Source organism: Stegostoma tigrinum, chromosome 30 (genome assembly GCF_030684315.1).
Source record: "Stegostoma tigrinum isolate sSteTig4 chromosome 30, sSteTig4.hap1, whole genome shotgun sequence".
Lineage (NCBI taxonomy): Eukaryota > Metazoa > Chordata > Chondrichthyes > Orectolobiformes > Stegostomatidae > Stegostoma > Stegostoma tigrinum.
The window spans coordinates 3713632-3735269 of NC_081383.1; the positions used below are offsets into that span (position 1 = coordinate 3713632).

The window sequence follows — 21638 nt, forward strand, 5'->3', positions numbered from 1 at the left end:
GCATTTCTCACGGGTGATCCACTCAACCAGCATATCCCGGGACACTATGGGTTAATTTCTCGTGGATAATCCACCCTAACCTAACATCTTTGGACTGGTGCGAGGGGCGGGGAGGGGGGGGGGAGCTGGTGGGACAGAGCACTTGGAGGAAACACGCACAGACAACAAATTCCACACAGTCGCCCGAAGCTGGAATCAATCCCAGGTCTCTGGCACTGAGAATCAGCAGGTGCTAACTTCTGAGCCATCGCAACCTATAGACGGATTGTTTTCCCAAAGTGTTTAAAACTGTAAATGATCCCCCTCGCCACAGCCACCCATCACAGTCCACAGACCCACCAACAAACAAGATGCATGCAAAGGCCACTTGGCCCCTCAAGCCTGCTCTCCCATTTAATAAGATCTCGGCTGATCTGATTTTAACATCAAATCTACATTCCTGATAACTGTAAAACCCTGCCTTCACATCTGTTGATCTTAAATGATTTACTAACCTGAACCGATCTCCTACTCTGTGACCCAGCTGACTTTATTACACCCAAGATCTCATCCACCATTCGATTCTTATTGGCTATCTTGAAAGAAGTAATTACAATATAATTTTAAAAAGTGTACGAAAGACAAGTCTTCAGTCTCGTTTCACCCAGTCTCATTGATCAGCCATGATCATATTGATTTAGATTTTTATTACCACTCAAGTACAGGAGTGAAAAGTGTTGCCACAAACTGCAACATCTTTGGTACAGCCACTTAAGGTAAAAAAAACACAGGTACAAAGTAGTAAAAGTAGTAAACGAAACGGGTCAAAGGGATCTGTTCAGTTATCGGACCCTCCTCGTGCCTCAAATGCACGTAAATATAGTCTGGCTCAAGCTAGAGATGCCTTGGGTTTGTTGGGATAGGGTCAAATGCCACGGTTTGTGTAAAACCAAAAGAACTGCGGATGCTGTAAATCAAGAACAAAACAGAAGTTGCTGGAAATGCTCAGCAGGTCTGGCAGCATCTGTGAATGAGAAAACAAAGTTAATGTTTCTGCTCTGGTGGCCGTTCCCTGAGGCCGGAAGGTTAACTCTGTTTTTGCCTTCACAAATGCTGCCAGACATGTTGAGCCTTTCCAGCAACTTCTGTTTTTGTGCTATTCGTTTGTTTGTTTCCTTGATATGCTGCAGTGCAGAACTAAACTGTGTTTGTGAATAGATATATGAAAAGCACATTTTTGAAATAAAAAACAAAGTTAATAAAATTAAGGCAAAGTAGAAGAATAAAGAATTAAGGGCTGAATGGCCTACCCCTGTTCGTATGTCTCAGCGGAATAACATTCAAAAGGAAACTGTATAAATATCCGAAAAGATAAATATTTTCAGGGTTCTGTGGAAAAGCAGAGGTAGTCAGATGAATGGAGTAGCTCTTTCGAATTGGCCAGAACAGGCAAGATAGGCCGAATAGCCTAATCATATGACAATTTGCCTCTGTCCAGTCTCTTTCTCAGGAGGGCGAGAGCTCTCTAGCTGTGCACTGTTCTCTCCCTGGGCCCTGCATGATGAAGCCTGTCTCTCTAAGCTCAGAGTGAACATACTCACATTGGACATTGAGCTGAGCCTCCAGCCTCACTGCTCCCAGTGGATTCTCCACGACACACTCATAAAGCCCGTGATCGTCAGGGCTCAGGGAATCGATTCTCAGCTCCGACTTTCCCCGGGAGGTGGAAATATTCCACCTCGGCTGCTCGCTCCCGGTCTCTCTCCTCCACGTGATGTTGGCTTCGGGGTTAGCATCTCCCTGGCAGGTTAGTACCAGTGTCTCCCTCTCCCTGGCACTGCCCCCTCCCTCGATGGAGACATTCCGAGGACCATCTGGTAATCAGAGAACAGACGTCAGCTCCTGCGAGGATTTCAGGCCCCATCTCCTCACCTCCCAGCAACTCCCTCCCGCCCTCAGCCCTGTACACCCAGTGACCCACGCTGTCTCTCAGTACAACATCCTTCTGTTCCAAGCCTTCCATGACCTCTTCCCTCATAGAATCATCACATCATAGTGATTGGCAGAACCATTCAGGGAGGAATTAGACAGTTGTCTGGGAAGGAGGATGGACAGGGTAATGGGAAGGAGGATGGACAGGGTAATGGGAACAAGATGGGAGAATGGCATTCACTTGGATATCTAGCATTGACACAATGGGCCAAATGGCACCATTCTACACTATCCTGATCCTTTGGCTCCAATCTAATCCCACTTTCTAGTCCATGGTGCTGATGAGTACAAGGTTGAGTGCAAATACAGTGACGTAGGCACGGTGGCTCAGTGGTTAGCACTGCTGCCTCACACTGCCAGGATCCAGGGTTTGATTCCACCCTCAGGCAACCGGCTGTGTGGAGTTTGCACGTCCTCCCCGTGTCTGTGTGGGTTTCTTCTGGGTGCTCCGGTCTCCCCTCTCAGTCCAAAGACATGCGGGCTAGGTGGATTGGCTATGGGAGTTACAGTACAGAGATAGGCGAATGGAGTGGGTCTGGGTCAGATGCTCTTCAGTGGGTTGGTGTGGCTCAATGGGCTGAATGGCCTGCTTCCACACTGTAGGGATTCTATGATTTATTAAATACTGATGAGGGATTTTTACATCGAGCACCATTTTTTGCAGTGAGTTCCTCAGATCTTCATAAAATCTAGGAGCAGATGTAGGCCATTCAGCCCATCAAGTCTCCCTGCCATTCACCAAGACAATTTCTGATCTGATAGCCCTCAACTCCACATTCCTGTCTTTTCCCCACATCGCTCGATTTCCTTTTCGATTAAAATTCCGTTTCTAACTTAGCCTTGAATATACTTAATGACCCAACCTCGACAGCCCTCTGAGGTAAAGAATTCCACAGATTTATTACCTGTCAAGAGAAAAAAATGTCATCTCTATCCTAATTGAGCAACTCTTGGCGTTTGACCACATCTACCAGGCAGGTTATAATTTTGTGTACCTCAGATAGATCTCCTGTTCCAAAGGAAACAACCCCATCCTTTTTATAACTGATATACTTGAAGAAATTAACAGTATTGAGACGAAAAAGGTATTAGCTGTTTGATCAGCTTGGAGAATGGATACATCTCCAGGCCCAGATGATATATATTCCCCAGGCTGCCATTGGAAGTGAGGGAGGAGATTGCAGGGGGCCTAACATCAAGTTTTAATTTCTCTCTGGCCAAAGGTGGTGTACCGCAGGACTGGTGAACAGCTAATTTCAGATCATTATTCAACAGGTGGTAGGGATAATCCAGGAAACTACAGGCCTGTGAATCTGAGGAACAGAATTATCTTCACTTGGAGAAAGGCAAGGCTTAATCTAGGAGAGTCAGCCTGGCTTTTGCTGAGGTAGAGCTCACGTCTAATGAATTTGATTGAGTTTTTTTTGAGGTGGTGATGAAGTGTGAGAATGTGGGTAGGGCAGTGATGGAGTCTGGAGGCAGACCTTTGGTATGGTTTTGACACGGTAGGCTGGTTATGAAGTTACGAGCCTATGAGACCCAGGGCACTTTGGTTTCAAAACTGGTTTAGCGGCAGTCAAAGGTTCTTTCAGTGACCAGGAGCCTGTGCTCAGTGGCACATTGCAGGTTTGGTTCTGGGTCCTTGGTGTTTGTAGTGCAAATTCGTAAATGTAAAGAGATGCACAAAACAGGAAAATTGATGGCATGGTGAACAGTGAAGAGGAAAACCTTATATTACAGGAGGATATAGATGGGCTGATCAGAACAGTCGTAAATGGAATTTAATTTTGACAGGTGTGAGGTGATAGACTTTTGGGATGACTAACATGGCAAGGGATTACACAATGAGTGGTAGATCCCCAGGAAGTACAAAGGATGAGGAGAAACTTTGCACATTCCTAGATCTTTGAAGGTACAGACAGGTATGGCAGCAGGAGGCATATGGGCTACTTACCTTCATTTGTCGAGATGTTGAATAAAAGAGCACGGATGGTACACTGGAGATGTTTGAAATGATCGTTATGTCACAGCTGGAGTACTGTGCGCAGTTCTGGTCCCCACAGTAAGGGAAACAATGTGACAGTACAGGAGGGGGCTGCAGAGGAGATTCACCAGGATGTGGTCTGGGATGGAGAGTTTCAGCGATGCTAAGAGACTGGATAAGCCAGGGATGTTTTCTCTAGAGGAGAGAAGGCTGAGGGGTGGGACCCGTACAAAGTGAGGAGGGGATTGGTAGGACACATCCAAAGAAATCTTTCCCCATTGTACAGCCGTCAATAACCAGGTGCAGGGATTTGAGGAGTAGGACGGGTGGGGGAGCTGTTGGTCAGAGGGGATTTGAGGAGAAGCTTGAAAGGTTGGCAGAGTCAGGAACCATCAATACATTGAAGTATTTAGATGGGATTTCAAACACCATTGAATGCACTTCTCCTATTTCTGCGTTGATCTTTCTCTGCACCTTCTCTGTAGCTGCCACACTACGTTCTGTATCCTGTTCTATTACCGTGATGTATTTAAATGAGATATGGCTTGTCTGGATCGCACACAAAACAATATTCACTGGATGTGACAAGTATGTGACAATAATGACTCAAATCAAACGAAATCAGGCTGAAGAACGGGACCAGGATGGATTGGTGCTCGATGACCAGCATAGCACAATGGCTGAATGGCCTTTCTCAGTGTTCTAATACCCTAGGGCTTTAAGAACACACTGTATGGTCTATGGAGTGAATGAGCAGAAGGAACAGGAGTAGGCCATTCAGCCCCTTGGACCTGCTCCACCATTTCATAGGATCATTTCATCCCAAGGTTCAGTTCATTCATCTCATCCACTTTCCAGCCCTTTCCTTGTAAGCCTCGATTCCGCGACTGATCGAGAATGTAACTCGGCCTCAGATGTACACAAGGACTCTGTCCCAATAGCTCTCTGTAGCAAGGAGTTCCAAAGATACTCAATCCTCCGAGAGAAGAAATTCCTCCTCATCTCAATCTTAAATTGGTGCTCCTTTATTCTGAGACTGTGATCTCTGGTCCCGGACTCTGCTATTGGTTGGAACATCCCCTCAGCATTTACTCTGTCTAACCTCTTAAGAATCCCATATCTTTCAATGGGTTCTTCTAAACTCCAGTGAGTAGAGTCCCAAACTGTTCAGCCTTTGCTCAGAAGGCAGTCCCTCCTCATAAGACAATGAAATAATATGCAGGTCCACTTCTCATCCACACCACATTCATTCCACAGGGGCAGCACGGTGGTTCTGCAGTTAGCGGTGCTGTCTCACAGCACCAGGGACCTTGGTTCGATTCCAGCCTCAGGCAACTGTCTGTGTTGAGTTAATATGTTCTCCCTGCATGTGCAGGTTTCTTCTAGGTGCTCTGGTTTCCTCCCACAGTGCAAAGATGTGCAGTTTGAGTGGAGAGATAGTAGGAACTGCCCAAGCTGGACAATCTGAGATATTAAGGTGTAGAGCTGGATGAACACAGCAGGCCAAGCAGCATCAGAGGAGCAGGAAAGCTGACATTTCGGGCCTAGGCCCTTCTTCAGCAAATGAAGGAGGGTCTAGGCCCGAAACGTCAGCCTTCCTGCTCCTCTGATGCTGTTTGGCCTGCTGTGTTCCTCCAGCTCTACACCTTGTTATCTCAGCTTGGGTGGATTGGCCATGGGAAATGCAGGGTTACAGGAGTAGGGTGGGCCTGGGCAGACTGCTCTTCAGAGGGTTAGTGCGGACCTGATGGGCTGAATGGCCTTCTTCCACACTAAGGATTTCTGTAAAATGCACACCAGATCCTCATTCATTCTAGATCCGCTTCTCACTCAGGTTAAATTGAGTCCACAGCCTGATGCTGCTGTCTCAGTCTCCTGAAGGTTCAGCTCATTCAGCCATTAGCATCTGCTGAAGAACAACCCCACCTGGTGTTAGAAACAGGAAACGCTGTGATCGCTCAGCAAACTCAACAGTGAAGCTGGCAGAGACATTCATGATCCTGGATTATGACTGAGTCAGTAACAAGGAACTGTTCCAGGGCCACGAGGGCTGGTATTGATAGGGACACAGTTTCAGGAGGGTCAGTAGGGGAATTCAGACTGGAGATGGGGACACTTTTTATGCAGCGAATTGGCATGGTCTGGAGCACACTACCTGAAGAGAGTCTGGAAGCAGTTTCAGTTGTAGTTTTCAAAAGGAATTGAATAAATAATCAAATGTTTAAATGTACAGACTTTTGAGGAACGAGCTGAAAGTGCGACACTAACTTGACATCTCTTTCAAAGAGTCAGAACAGGCACTATGGGCTGAATGGCCTCCTAGAAAGATCACAAGAAATTGGAACAGGAGGCCATTCAGCCCCTCGAGCCTGCTCTGCCACTGAGTAGGATCCTGGCTGAGCTGACATTCCTCACACCCACTTTCCTGCCCTTTCCTCACAGCCATTGATTTCTGACTGATCAGAAACCTATCGCTCTCAGCCTTGAATATACACAAGGACTCTGTCCCCACAGCTCTCTGTGGCAAGGGGGTTCCAAAAACTCAACTCTCTAACAGAAGAAATTCCTCCTCATCTCAGCCATAAATTGATGCCCTTTTATTCTGAGACTAGACTCTTAGGTCTCAGACTCAGGAGAAACATTGTCTCAGCATTGACCCCATCAAGTCCTTTAAGGATCCAACGTGTCTTCATGAGATCACCTCTCATTCTTCTCAACTCCTATGAGTAGAGTCCCAACCTGTTTAGCCTTTGCTAATAGGAATCCCTCCATACCAGGGACCATCCTAGTGAACACTCTCCAAACTGCCTCCAATGAAATAAAATCTCTCCTCGTATAAAGGGCCAAACTGGTCACAGTACTCCAGATTCTGTGCTGATTTGCCTCTGTCCAGTCTCTTTCTCAGGATGGCAAGAGCTCTCTAGCTGTGCACTGTTCTCTCCCTGGGCCCTGCAATGATGAAGCCTGTCTGTCTAAGCTCAGAGTGAACATACTCACATTGGACATTGAGTTGAGCCTCCAACCTCACTGCTCCCAGTGGATTCTCCACGACGCACTCATAAAGCCCGTGATCGTCAGGGCTCAGGGAATTGATTCTCAGCTCCGACTTTCCCCGGGAGGTGGAAATATTCCACCTCGGCTGCTCGCTCCCGGTCTTTCTCCTCCACGTGATGTTGGCTTCGGGGTTAGCATCTCCCTGGCAGGTTAGTGCCAGTGTCTCCCTCTCCCTGGCACTGCCCCCTCCCTCGATGGAGACGTTCCGAGGACCATCTGGTAATCAGAGAACAGACATCAGCTCCTCCAAAAACTGCAGGCACTCAGCCGCCTGCCAACCCAAAACCCAAAGACAAATACCCCTCACTCACCCCCACAACCCTCCACTCATTTCTGTTCTTCATTCCCACGTGACTGAATATATCAAAGGGAAAACTTGCATTTATATATCGCTTTTCAGTGTCAGATTTTGCAAAAGCATAAGGTTGAGAGGGTGCAGAAAAGATTTGCAAGCATGTTGCCGGGGTTGGGGGGTTTCAGCGATAGGGAGAGGCTGACTAGGGGCTATTCTCCCTGGACTATTAGTAACTGAGGCATAACCTTAACGAGGTTTATAAAATCATGAGGGGCATGTCTGGAATTGAGGGTTTATTGATGACCGTGAATCTATTGTCGATCGTTGGAAAAACCCATCTGGGTCACTAATGTCCTTTAGGGAAGCAAACTACCATTCTTACCTAGTCTGGCCTACATGTGACTCCAGACCCACAGCAATGTGTTTGACTCCCAACTGCCCTCTGGGCGATTAGGGACAGGCAATAAATTCTGCCTGGCCAGCGACACCCCCATCCCGTAAATGAATAAAGAATAACCAAGTTTCCCTAGGTTGGGCTGGCCAAAACTAGAGAGGTATAAGTTTTAGGTGAGAGGGGAAAGATTTAAAAGGGGCCCGAGGGGAAATATTTTCACACAGAGGGTGGTGTGTGTATGGAATGAGCTGCCAGAGGAAGTGGTGGGGGCTGGTACAGTTACAATATTTAATAAGTATCTGGATGAGTATAGGAATAGGAAGGGTTTACAGGGATATGGGCCAAATGCTGGCAAATGGGACTAGATTAATTTAGGATAAATAACCAGTGCAGATGGACCGAAGGGTGTGCTTCCACGCTGTATAATTATGTGGCTAAATGAGTAGTGGCTGTTATAGAAAATTAACTCATAGACGAGTGGGAAAAGTTATTAGGCTGCACGGGGCAGTTGATGGTGGGAGAGCTGGTGATGAAATCTGGAGGGCTGCGCTTCCTGGACCGTAACCCCCACTTCCCCTGCTCTCCAATGGTGGGTGTGGGGAGACCCAGGAGTGGGTCACGAAGCCCCCCCTCCCCTGAGGCTGCACCCTGCTGCACGGAGGCGGTGGCGGGGTGGGGGAGGGGGGTAGTACCCCTCAGCCCGCCGTGGAGAATGGGAGTGATTGGGAGGGTTAGACAGGAGGGGCATCTTCATTTTCATCTTGTGTTAAGGCCACGGCCTCCAAACAGCGAGGAGCTGGTGCTTCATCTGCACCGGGATGGGCTGGCACCATTCGGGCTTTTCCAGAGCACTAGCCTGGGTTAACAAGCAGTAGCACCTCGAGCTCGGAGTGGCGGGGGGGGGGGGGGGGGGTCAACACGCAGGAGAAATGCACAGCTGCCATGGGTCAGTAAGCAAGAGGAGAGCGGCCTCACTGACTGACTCTGGGGTACGTGCATTGTAACTTTCAGACTAAAAAGTTTAACAAGACAGCGGTCGGGAAGCTAGTAAAGTCCACATTGAGACCATCAGGCTGTAGGCTCCCGAGGCGGAATATGAGGCGCTGCTCCTCCAGGTGGTGTCATTGTGACACTGGAGGAGCCCCAGGATGGGCATGTCACCCAGGGAGTGGGAGGGGGAGTTAAAATGTTTCGTGACCAGACGGTGTTGTCGTTTGTCACAAAACAGAGTGCAGGTGTTGCACAAAGCGGTCTCCGAGCCTCCGCTTGGATCCCCACCCCCCCCACCGCAGTGTGGAGGGGGCCCTCCAACCCCCCGGCCTCATCCCATGTCCAACCCTCCCCTCGACCTGACATAACCTGTCCAGCTTCTCTCCCACCTTTCCGCTCCTCCCATCTCACTGGCCAATCCCCACCAATCCCTACCCGCACTCACCCTGTCACCATCCCACCGACCTGCCCCAGCCATTCTCTCTCTATTTATCCATGAGCTGCATTCCCCCTCCCCCATTTCTGAAGAAGGGTCCTGACCCAAAACATCAGCTTTCCTGCACCTGGCCTGTGTTCCTGCAGCTCCACACTGTTATCTCTTCGTACATGTGACACAATATACAGGAACTTTAATAATTACATTGCTCTGTTACAGTGGCTGCTTTATTGCTGTTTAGTTTTTGTTGGTGTTTGGGGTCAGTTTGAAAAATAATACAGGAAGCGTCACTACAGGGATTCGTTCACAACAGTGCGGGTGACTCCAAATGAGCATTTGAGGGACATCCTGTAAAGAGGCTTCGTGCTCAATCCCAGGCTGTTGCTCTAGTTTCAAAGCCTCCAGAAGACACCCGGCCCTTTGCTCCAGCCATTCAGTTATTAGGTGGCAGCTGCACTGAATTGGCCCCAGCTCCAAGCTCAGAGTGAGCATACTCACATTGGACATTGAGCTGAGCCTCCAGCCTCACTGCTCCCAGTGGATTCTCCACGACGCACTCATAAAGCCCGTGATCGTCAGGGCTCAGGGAATCGATTCTCAGCTCCGACTTTCCCCGGGAGGTGGAAATATTCCACCTCGGCTGCTCGCTCCCGGTCTCTCTCCTCCACGTGATGTTGGCTTCGGGGTTAGCATCTCCCTGGCAGGTTAGTGCCAGTGTCTCCCTCTCCCTGGCACTGCCCCCTCCCTCGATGGAGACGTTCCGAGGGCCATCTGGTAATCAGAGAACAGACATCAGCTCCTGCGAGGATTGCAGGCCCCATTTCCTCACCTCCCGCCCTCAGCTCTGTGCACCCAGTGACCCACACTGTCTCTTCAGTGCAGATAAAGGCCATTCGCACCGACAGATCTCACCCCATCCCTGTAAATCCACATTTACTGTAGTTAACTCACTTAACCTGCACACCTACAGGGCAATTTAGCATGGCCAGTCCACACTAACCTGCGCATCTTTGCACTGTGGGAGGAAACCAGAGATAATCCACGCAGACACAGGGAGAACGTGTGAACTCCACACAGACAGTCGCCCGAGGCTGGGATCGAACCCGGGTCCCTGGTGCCGTGAGGCAGCAGCGCTAAAGAGGGGCGGCACGGTGTGTCAGTGCTTAGCACTGCAGCCTCACAGCGCCAGGGACCCGGGTTCGATTCCAGCCTCGGGCGAGCTTGCACATTCTCCCCGTGTCTGCGTGGGTTTCCTCCGGGTGCTCCGGTTTCCTCCCACAGTCCAAAGATATGCAGGATAGGTTAATTGGCCATGCTAAATTGCCCGTAGTGTTCAGGGGTGTGAGTGGGTTATAGGGGGATGGGTCTGGGTGGGATGCTCCAAGGGGCAGTGTGGACGTGTTGGGCCGAAGGGCCTGTTTCCACACTGTAGGGAATCTAAATTATCCATATCCATTAACCACTGAGCCACCGTGCCCACTGTCTCCGCTTCTCCCTTAATAACCACCCATAAACCTGGATCTTCAGTCACTGCATGGTCCAGGAGCTGCCAACCCTCCGGAAATTAAAGAATAATCTTTAAAAGACTGTAAAGACAGTGTTTATTAATGGAAGTTAGAATTTGTACAGCACCTTTCATGACAATGAGATTCCAAACGACTTCACAATAAGTACTTTCGATGTGCCGTCACCGCTTCAATGTAGGCAATTATTTCCAAAACAATCTCGGGTAGAGTAGTGGGAAGAGCTGTGTGGCTGGGTGAGGGAGGTGGTTTTGGGAGATCCGACTATGAAACTTCCAGGGATATTTCAAGCGGAGTTGGCGAATCCAGGGAAGTGTTTGTTTCTGCTGGGTGAGCTGCAAAAGGAAATCTCTTGTCCCGGGAATCTGTGACGGAAATAACTCCAATTCCAGTTCCCGCAGTGTTCTCTCCTTTTCGGGACAATCCCCGTTTCCCGCTGAAAGGCAGTGACTGATAACGTATTTGCAACCTGGCGCCCGTTTGAAGAGTGCTAATGGGATCAGCATTCAGAGATTGGGGGGTTGCGGTTCTCATTTCATTCTGGAGACAGCTGCTGCACACTAATTAGAGGGAGGGCCATGGGTAGGTTTGCGACACAGTGAGACACCAGCAGTGCGGGTTCAAATTCTCACACTGGCTGAAGTTCCTGTGAAGGTTCTTACACCTCCCCTCACCTGAGATGGAGTAACCCACCAGTTGTCTGTCTCTCTCTCTCTGATGACAGACTAACCCATGGCAACTCAGAATTGGTTCGCAACAGAAATTTACAAAACTAACTGGAAGAAAGGAGGTCACCTTCCCAGGGTTGTTAAAAAAAAGAACAGGGCAGTGGGAGTAATTGAACAGCCCCAGCAAAGGCATGATGGGCCGAATGGCCTGCACCGTGTTTTCTGGAAAGTTGAAAGCACTCACACCAAACTTCTACTGAGCTCAGACGTTGCGTGTGGCTTTCTCCATCGCTGATCTCACAGATGTAAGCTCCCCTGTCTTCAGGTTCCAGCTTTTCTATGTGGAGTGTTGAATATCTGGTTTTCTGGCTGATGTTCCAATGGGAAGGAGCCGTGCTGTCTGTGCTGGCTTTCCTCCAGGTGATTGTAGGGACATTGCTACTGTCTGCGCCACATGACAGGGACAGAGGCCTCCCAGCACGCCCCACCGTGTGAGCTGGTTCAATCCAGACATTGTAAAGTCCAGCTGTATTTAACACAGAGACAAATTCAACAGGGAGATGCAGGTTTCAAAATAAAATTAAATTAAAGGAAAAAAAATCAAGCCCGCAGAGGAACTCAATGTGAAATGTAGCAGGAAGGCCAGGGAAAAGTGAGGAAGTCTCATAAACCCCAGCTTTAATGTCCTGCATCAGGAATCCTTCAGCAAATTGCCCGATTTAATCAGGCAGTGTCACTCTGAGGGACACCTTTTAAAGGAGGGTTTTTACAACAGGGGGTTTCCTTCTTAAGGGAACTGTCTCATCATAAGGGACCCCCTTTAAAAAGGGTCTCAGATTTACTGTTTCAGCAACAAAAGGATCCCCATCACCACCTTCCCAAGGACATTGAATGCAACATGAACATTTCCTCTGCATTCTCCATAGGATTATCTTTTCTTTAACAACTCAGCCTGAAAACCTGGGCTTACGTGTTAGATTTGCTAATGGCATGGAAAGAGACCATTCAGCCCAACACCCCATGCTGGATCCCATTTTATTTGCTTCCGCCACCAGATGGATTCTTGGGATGGCAGGACTGTTATATGAGGAAAGATTGGATCGGTTAGGATTATATTCACTGGAGTTTAGAAGAGTGGAGTCATTGGGGGATGTCTCGTAGAAACCGATAAGATTCTAACAGGACAAGACTAAACACAGGAAGGATGTTCCCAAAGGCTGGGGTCCCAGAACGCGGGTCACAGTTTAGGAATACAGGGTAGGTCACCTAGGCCTGAGAGGGGGAGAAATGTCTTCACCCAGAGAGTGGTGAGCCTGGGGAATTCTCTGCCACAGAAAACATTGTAGTATTTCAAGGAGGAATAAGATATAGTTCTTAAGGCTAAAGGGATCAAAAGTGAATGGGGAGAAAACAGGAACAGGGGATTGAGTTGGATGATCAGCCACGGTCATATTGAATGATGGAACAGGCTCAAAGGGCTGAATGGCCTGCTCCTGCTCCAACATTCTATGCTCCCTATTTCAGCTCTTCAGAATATCTTTCTAATCACTCTATTTCATTACCAAATCAATTTTGAGATCAACGTCTTATTTCCCTGCAGGACTTATCACTAACTTTCTAGTAAATTTTGGTCCTTTTCGTTCTACAGTTTAAAAGCGGCCCTGACAACCCGCAGCCTGGGCTGACTCACAGTTCAGGTGGACCTCCAGTGTGCTGTTCTTGCTTCGGAATCGTGCTGCAGATAGACCCAGGCGAATCTCACAGGTGAAGGTGATGTTTCTGTCCGCGCTAGCTGTTGTGTAGTTTTGATGAGAAACTGTGTGACACAGGTGGTCATACCTCATTACTGCTGGCTTCTCAGCAGAGAAGAACTCTCGGTTGCGATACCAAAAAACTTCGACCGTGTGGCAGGGGTAAAGATTTTGCGCGGAACACCTAAGGGTCACTGTTTGTCCATCCATTGGATTAAGTGATTGCAGTTCCACTTTGGGATGGTGTGGGAATGCTGAAAGAAAGTCAGTACATTAAATTAATCCACCTTTCTGTCTCTTAATTAGAAATGTTGCCCACTACCCCCCTCCCCCGTCCTCCCTCTCTCTGTGTCGCTTTCTTTTCTTCAATTCCACTCATCTGAAGCAAACTGAAATACTCCATGTTCAAACACAGCAAGATCTGGACAATATAATAAAATGTGAGGCTGGATGAACACAGCAGGCCCAGCAGCATCTCAGGAGCACAAAAGCTGACGTTTCGGGCCTAGACCCTTCATCAGAGAGGGAGAAGGGGAGAGGGTTCTGGAATAAATAGGGAGAGAGGGGGAGGTGTACCAAAGATGGAGAGAAAAGAAGATAGGTACAGAGGAGAGTATAGGTGGGGAGGTAGGGAGGGGATAGGTCAGTCCAGGGAGGGAGGACGGACAGGTCAAGGAGGTGGGATGAAGTTAGTAGGTAGGAGATGGAGGTGCGGCTTGGGGTGGGAGGAAGGGATCGGTGAGAGGAAGAACAGGTTAGGGAGGCAGAGACAGGCTGGACTGGTTTTGGGATGCAGTGGGTGGAGGGGAAGAGCTGGGCTGGTTGTGTGGTGCAGTGGGGGCAGGGGACGAACTGGGATGGTTTTGGGATGCGGTGGGGGAAGGGGAGATTTTGAAGCTGGTGAAGTCCACATTGATACCATTGGGCTGCAGGGTTCCCAAGCGGAATATGAGTTGCCTTGCCCCCACACCTCCTCCCTCACCCCTATCCCAGGCCCCAAGATGACTTTCCATATTAAGCAGAGATTCACCTGCACATCTGCCAATGCGGTATACTGCATCCACTGTACCCGGTGTGGCTTCCTCTACATTGGGGAAAACAAGCGGAGCCTTGGGGACCGCTTTGCAGAACACCTGCGCTCGGTTCGCAATAAACAACTGCACCTCCCAGTCGCGAACCATTTCCACTCCCCCTCCCATTCTTTAGATGACATGTCCATCATGGGCCTCCTGCAGTGCCACAATGATGCCACCCGAAGGTTGCAGGAACAGCAACTCATATTCCGCTTGGGAACCCTGCAGCCCAATGGTTTCAATGTGGACTTCACCAGCTTCAAAATCTCCCCTTCCCCCACCGCATCCCTAAACCAGCCCAGTTCGTCCCCTGCCCCCACTGCACCACACAACCAGCCCAGCTCTTCCCCTCCACCCACTGCATCCCAAAACCAGTCCAGCCTGTCTCTGCCTCCCTAACCTGTTCTTCCTCTCACCGATCCCTTCCTCCCACCCCAAGCCGCACCTCCATCTCCTAGCTGCTAACCTCATCCCACCTCCTTGACCTGTCCGTCCTCCCTCCCTGGACTGACCTATCTCCTCCCTACCTCCCCACCTATACTCTCCTCTCCACCTATCTTCTTTTCTCTCCATCTTTGGTCCACCTCCCCCTCTCTCCCTATTTATTCCAGAACCCTCACCCCATCCGCCTCTCTGATGAAAGGTCAAGGCCCGAAACGTCAGCTTTTGTGCTCCTGAGATGCTGCTGGGCCTGCTGTGTTCATCCAGCCTCTCATTTTATTATCTTGGATTTTCCAGCATCTGCAGTTCCCATTATCACTGATACAAAAATAATTCTGTTTGTCTCTTTTCCTATTTCTTCCTCCATCGAACAGTTATGCCCCTCTGCACCTATTCATGAGATCCATGGCAATGATTATTTCTCTCTGCCTTTAGCTTTGACCATCATTCTGATGAAAAGTCAGTGACTGGAAGGTTAATGCTGTTTCTTTTCACAGACGCTGCTGAGTATTTTCAGTGTGTTCCACTTTAATTTCAGGTTTCCAGCATTCACAGAGATTTGCTTCTGTTTCGCTACCCATCTCTGACCCTCTCTCAGTTCCTGTCTGTCCCTCTGCTCCATCCTGCTTGTTTCTTTGGAAAAGCTGGGGCAGGGATGTTAAACAGGAAACACTGAATGAGTAGACAACATAGCAAGCTCATTCGAATACACTTTCAGGACTCAATCTCCAGTTCAATGTTTTAGGGTCTGGGCACCTGCATTCATGTCATTAAACAACACCCCCACCCCACCCCCGACCAACCCACCCAGCACCACACTCCACATGAGCAACTTTTAGCACTCCTAACCCATTCTCACCCAATTATCATCCCCAATATCAGCTTATTTCACCCTGGTTCACCAGTATCCATCCCTCTGACTGCCAATCATTTCCTTTCTCTCTGGGCTCCATCTCTGCCCATCTGTTCACTTCCCCGTACCCCTTATTACTGCCTTCAGCATAGATACCACCTTTTTCTATCCATCAGCTTGGACTCTGCCTTCTCTTCACACATGCTGCCAGACCTGCTGAGTTCCACCAGGATAATAGTGTGAGGCTGGATGAACACAGCAGGCCAAGCAGCATCTCAGGAGCACAAAAGCTGACGTTTTGGGCCTAGACCCTTCTCCAGCAGTTTGTTTTTAAATGATATTTTTTGTCTAACCTCTTGGCTGTCTGCAATTTACCAAACATTTCACTACTTACAATAAACTGCTAGATAAACATCCTTGGAATAGAACTTTCCCCTGCACATTGTGGTACATCTGTAGTTATTCTCATACGATTCTAGCACTTTGTCAATTCGGAGAACAGTCTTCGAAGGGGAATGGGTAATTTTCCCAGGCATAGAGTCGATGGCTTTCTCCCAGCTGGGCTTGCTGTTGGGACAGTGAGCATCACAGACCAACTCCACCGCCTGGCCCACACTCACAACAGGAGCCGTTGGGGCAATGTATAAAATGTCTTCCTTCCCGGTTACAAAGGCTGGAGAACAGACAAAGAAAGGTCTGAGTCAACCACAGAATTTGCTTTGCCACAAAACACCGCTGCAGTAATCAATGGGACAGTACTGAGGGCAGCTTCCTTCACTCTAAGCACTGTCTGCGTGAATTCTACAGAAGACTCGTGTTCTGACAAAATCATACCAGACCCACAAATGCTGCCAGACCTGCTGAGTTTCTCCAGCACTGTTATTTATTTCACATTACCAGCATCTGTAAGGTCTTTTTTAAAAAACCTCTTCTCCAGCCCTCAGCGCCTGCCCAGTCAGAGTTTGCAGAACAGCAGTGTCTGTTCTGAGGAAGGGTCACCACACCTGAAACGTTAACTGTTTCTTTCCTTCACAGATGCCACCAGACCTGCTGAACTTTTTGGTTTTGTTTATGATTTATAGCATCCACAGTTCTTTCAGTTTTTAATTTAGCAGTGTATACTTGTCTGACACAATTCCTCACGCACACACGGGCAAGCGACACACACAGCACACTCAAGGCTCTCACACTCACACTGAGGAGCAATGGGGGCCTAGTGGTGTTATCACTAGACTGTTAATGAAAAGTCCAAGGTAATGTTCTCGGCCCCTGGCCTCAAATTCTGTCACTGGCAGATGGTGGAATTTGAATTCAATAATATATTTAAAAATTCAGCATTATGAATCTAATGATGACGATGAAACAAACCATTACCGATTGTCAGGGGGGAAAACCCATCTGGCTCACGAAGGTCTTTTAGTGAAGGAAGTCTGCCATGCTCACCTGGTCTTGCCCACGAATGATGCCAAACCCACAGCAATGTAGATTACTCTTAACTTATCTCTGCCCAATAAATCCATGTACATGAATGAACAAACACATTCATCTTGTTGACAGACTGTTGAATCCAATGAAGTGCATGATGACTAGAACCATCTTCTCTACACCCCTCCATTCCCCTCTGTCCTTACAAACCACACACACTCTCACACCTTCTCTCTCACACACACACACACACACTCCTCATTGATAAAAATGCGACACAAGCTGGTTAAAACCATCCATGCTCTTTCCTCCTCCTCACTTACCCACTCTACAACAATCCATTCAATCTGCACACCACCACCTCTCTGTCCCCAGATCCAGTGACCTCCCTTGGGCACAATGCTTCAACAGACTTCATTTGGATCCATTAATTGGGAACATGGGAATTGCCAACTAGCTCCTGGTGCCAAGTCCAATGGTAGGATCTGAGCTATCAGAGAGAGGCTGGTCTTTGCTAAACAGGGTCAGGTTCAGCCAGGGTCCCTTTACTGTCTCATGCCACAGCTAGACCCTCAGTTCAAACTCCCAGACAGACACAAACCAAACTCCACACCCCAGAAGAGGGTTCTTTCTGTAGACTGAGCACTGGACTGAGATAGATAGGTAGGTTCTGAGTATCAAGGGTTACAGGGAGAAAGTGGGAGAATGGGTTTGAGGAACTTATCAGCCATGATCGAGTCTGCTCTGCCATTCAATGGGCCGAATGGCCCAATTTCTGCTCCTGTGTCTTACGCTCTTAACTTCAGCAAATAAAAGGAGGCTAACACTTAGCTCTGCGGATTTTCACTCACCAAATAAATTAAGAAACTTGAAAATAGGTAGGGTTTGTTTTTATACAATTAGCTTGCGCTTAATGAGAAAATTAAATCCACCAAATGAGGGAATTTTCAAAGACAGAGAAGGCCATTCTTGTCACTCTGCTTGGTCAAATATTCTCAAATTGGCTCCACTGCCCTGTTCTACTGCAAAGGCCCTTCATTATTGCTCAGATATTTATCCATCTTGTTTAAACAAACAATATTCTTCACCTTTAACCGCTTGTGGAAGCAAAGCATCCCAAAGCACAAAACAAAAGCCTCTGTGCTAATTCTACGTTCTGTAAACTCTGACCCCACTTAGTAAGTTCTCAATTAGTCATTCTGTCATCATTTGTTCCAGAGCCAATAGAAACCTGATATTTTTCACCAAAACCTCTCATTTACAGAACACTATATTTTTAAACTTGCATTAGATTTATTCTAACTTAATAGTGGAAATAGTTTCAGAAATCTTAAGTCCCCTTAAGGCTGAATTCTACAAATTTGGACTCATTCTTGTTGACCTGTGCTGTCCACTCTCTGCAACTTTAATATCCTGTCCTCAACAAGGCATCTGAAATGTGCAAAGATGCAAAGACTATGGGGTGTATTCACCAAGTTGTACATGTTCCGCGTGAACACATTTGAATATTTCGCAGCAAAAGATAAAGTGCACTTTTCGCTCAAATTCTGCACAACTAAACTCGACAAAATCCCTACAATTTAAAATGTTTAAAAATATGTATATTGTTAATCAATATCTCTTTTGAAAACAAAGATTTTGAATTGATAAAAAGATTATAAGTACCTACCAGAATCTTGAATAAGTACAGAGAAAGTAAAAAGTAGGAAGGCAATTCTTGTCCCCATCTGGTCCTTTTTGTTTGGAATTTCTGTTATTTAAGGAAAATAACACACCATCTTCATTCACTCTAATTCTGATATCTGTGTAAACCCAAATCTATTAGGCTGAAGCTTCTCTGTGAATTTCAATTATTAACAGTAGCCTGTGTCCCCCCTGAGCAGCTCAGGGTTTCAATCCCTCTCTCTGCCCCTCTGTCTCAGAACTGAGAGCTGTAATAATTCATGGAGTTCTGATGTAACTCTTCGATCTTTTCCTGGAAGGAAAAGGGTTGCAACATAAAGCTGTCACTGCCAATTGTATTGTCTGTTCTGAGTCTCCCCCACCAACTAGCCTCAACAGATTTTGTGGGGTGGGGTTTAAATGTCTAACACCCTTTGTGTGAGGAATTCTATCCTAATATCATCCAAATACACCCCTGCCTCTGTTGCTGCTGAAATCCCTCATCCCACGGTGCCTCAGAACTTTGTGATTCTAATACTTCCATCTTGGGGGCTGGTTAGCGCAGTTGGCTGGAGAGCCACTATGTGATGTGCAGTAACACAAAAGTGTGGGTTCATTCCTGCACTGGCTGAGGTTTCCCCCAAAGGGCTCTCCTTCACAACCTCTGTCCTTGCCTAAGGTGTGGTGACCCTCAGGTTAAGCCAGCACCAGTTTTCTCTCTCCCTGTCATGAGGAGGCAAGACTGGTAAGACTGTGGTAACTTTACCTTTGATTTCCATTTGCCACTCCACATGCATTTCTCTTCAGTCAAAACTCTGCTGCTTGCATCACATCTTGCAGTGGATCCTACACCTCGTCCTCTTCTTTCTGATCCATGTGAACGCAGAGATTATATCAATTTTAACATTTCCATTTTTGACTTCACCTCTCCATTTCTGTAACTTCCTCCAACTCTGAGATACCTCTGTCCATCCAATGGATGACACCCATTTCCATTCCTCTGACACTATCCCTCTTTCCCTGTCTCTCTTCTCCTTCCATGTGCCCTTTTAAATACTACTTCATGGCCTAAGCTTTTGGTAATGTCTTAATATCTTCTCAAATAACTCAGTGCCAAATTATCAGCATTCTGGGAAATGCCTTGTGGGGAGGGGGGGGGCAGGGGAGTATACTATGCAAAGGGTGCTATGCAAATCTAAATTGTTTCAGTGATAATGGGAACTGCAGATGCTGGAGAATCCGAGATAATAAAAACGTGAGGCTGGATGAACACAGCAGGCCAAGCAGCATCTCAGGAGCACAAAAGCTGACGTTTCGGGCCTAGACCCTTCATCAGAGAGGGGGATGGGGAGAGGGTTCTGGAATAAATAGGGAGAGAGGGGGAGGCGGACCGAAGATGGAGAGAAAAGAAGATAGGTGGAGAGGAGAGTATAGGTGGGGAGGTAGGGAGGGGATAGGTCAGTCCAGGGAAGATGGACAGGTCAAGGAGGTGGGATAAGGTTAGTATGTAGGAGATGGGGGTGCGGCTTGGGGTGAGAGGAAGAACAGGTTAGGGAAGCAGAGACAGGTTGGACTGGTTTTGGGATGCAGTGGGTGGAGGGGAAGAGCTGGGCTGGTTGTGTGGTGCAGTGGGGGGAGGGGACAAACTGGGCTGGTTTAGGGATGCGGTGGGGGAAGGGGAGATTTTGAAACTGGTGAAGTCCACATTGATACCATTAGGCTGCAGGGTTCCCAGGCAGAATATGAGTTGCTGTTCCTGCAACCTTTGGGTGGCATCATTGTGGCATTGCAGGAGGCCCATGATGCACATGTCATCTAAAGAATGGGAGGGGGAGTGGAAATGGTTTGCGACTGGGAAGTGCAGTTGTTTGTTGCGAACTGAGCAGAGGTGTTCTGCAAAGCGGTCCCCAAGCCTTCGCTTGGTTTCCCCAATGTAGAGGAAGCCGCACCGGGTACAGTGGATGCAGTATACCACATTGGCAGATGTGCAGGTGAACCTCTGCTTAATGTGGAATGTCATCTTGGGGCCTCGGATAGGGGTGAGGGAGGAGGTGTGGGGGCAAGTGTAACATTTCCTGCGGTTGCAGGGGAAGGTGCCAGGTGTGGTGGGGTTGGAGTGCAGTGTGGAGCGAACAAGGGAGTCACAGAGAGAGTGGTCTCTCCGGAAAGCAGACAGGGGTGGGGATGGAAAAATGTCTTGGGTGGTGGGGTCGGATTGTAGATGGCGGAAGTGTCGGAGGATGATGCGTTGTATCCGGAGGTTGGTGGGGTGGTGTGTGAGAACGAGGGGGATCCTCTTTGGGCGATTGTGGCGGGGGCGGGGTGTGAGGGATGTGTTGCGGGAAATACGGGAGACGTGGTCAAGGGCGTTCTCGATCACTGTGGGGGGAAAGTTGCGGTCCTTGAAGAACTTGGACATCTGGGATGTGCGGGAGTGGAATGTCTTATCGTGGGAGTAGATGTGGCGGAGGCGGAGGAATTGGGAATAGGGGATGGAATTTTTGCAGGAGGGTGGGTGGGAGGAGGTGTATTCTAGGTAGCTGTGGGAGTCGGTGGGCTTGAAATGGACATCAGTTACAAGCTGGTTGCCTGAGATGGAGACTGAGAGGTCCAGGAAGGTGAGGGATGTGCTGGAGATGGCCCAGGTGAACTGAAGGTTGGGGTGGAAGGTGTTGGTGAAGTGGATGAACTGTTCGAGCTCCTCTGGGGAGCAAGAGGCGGCGCCGATACAGTCAATGTACCGGAGGAAGAGGTGGGGTTTGGGACCTGTGTAGGTGCGGAAGAGGGACTGTTCCACGTAACCTACAAAGAGGCAGGCATAGCTGGGGCCCATGCGGATGCCCATGGCCACCCCCTTAGTCTGTAGGAAGTGGTGCTCCTGAGATGTTGCTTGGCCTGCTGTGTTCATCCAGCCTCACAGCATTAAAATTGGGATGCTCAGCACTGCAGAGATCGCATGGGGTGGAGAAGACATTATAAACAGAAAAACAAATTGCTGGAAAAACTCAACATGTTTAGAGAGAAAATAGTTAACTTGAGTCACACCCACATTTTCAGCGTCTTGCAGTTCTTTATGTTCGGTTACAGAGACAGTGAGGGTGAGGCGATAGAGGGATCT

The 21638-nt window shown here is 48.3% G+C and overlaps 1 protein-coding gene and 1 long non-coding RNA gene across 2 annotated transcripts in view; one reads left to right on the forward strand and one right to left on the reverse strand.

Annotated features, from left to right (window-relative positions):
* Positions 1-21638, reverse strand: part of LOC125465682 (hemicentin-2-like) — a 29827-nt gene that overhangs the window by 2377 nt on the left and 5812 nt on the right. The window contains exons 2-9 of the mRNA XM_048559414.2: positions 19287-19387; positions 18528-18608; positions 15828-16106; positions 13006-13320; positions 11560-11841; positions 9623-9895; positions 6953-7225; positions 1581-1853 (exon numbers count right to left, since the gene is read on the reverse strand). Of these exons, the coding sequence (XP_048415371.1) occupies positions 1581-1853; positions 6953-7225; positions 9623-9895; positions 11560-11841; positions 13006-13320; positions 15828-16106; positions 18528-18608; positions 19287-19317 (1807 nt within the window). The 5' untranslated portion in view covers positions 19318-19387. The remainder of the gene's footprint in view (positions 1-1580; positions 1854-6952; positions 7226-9622; positions 9896-11559; positions 11842-13005; positions 13321-15827; positions 16107-18527; positions 18609-19286; positions 19388-21638) is intronic.
* LOC132206099 (uncharacterized) overlaps positions 9316-21638 on the forward strand; it is a 31705-nt gene continuing 19382 nt past the window's right edge. The window contains exons 1-2 of the long non-coding RNA XR_009442820.1: positions 9316-9828; positions 12964-13079. This is a non-coding gene — a long non-coding RNA (uncharacterized LOC132206099). The remainder of the gene's footprint in view (positions 9829-12963; positions 13080-21638) is intronic.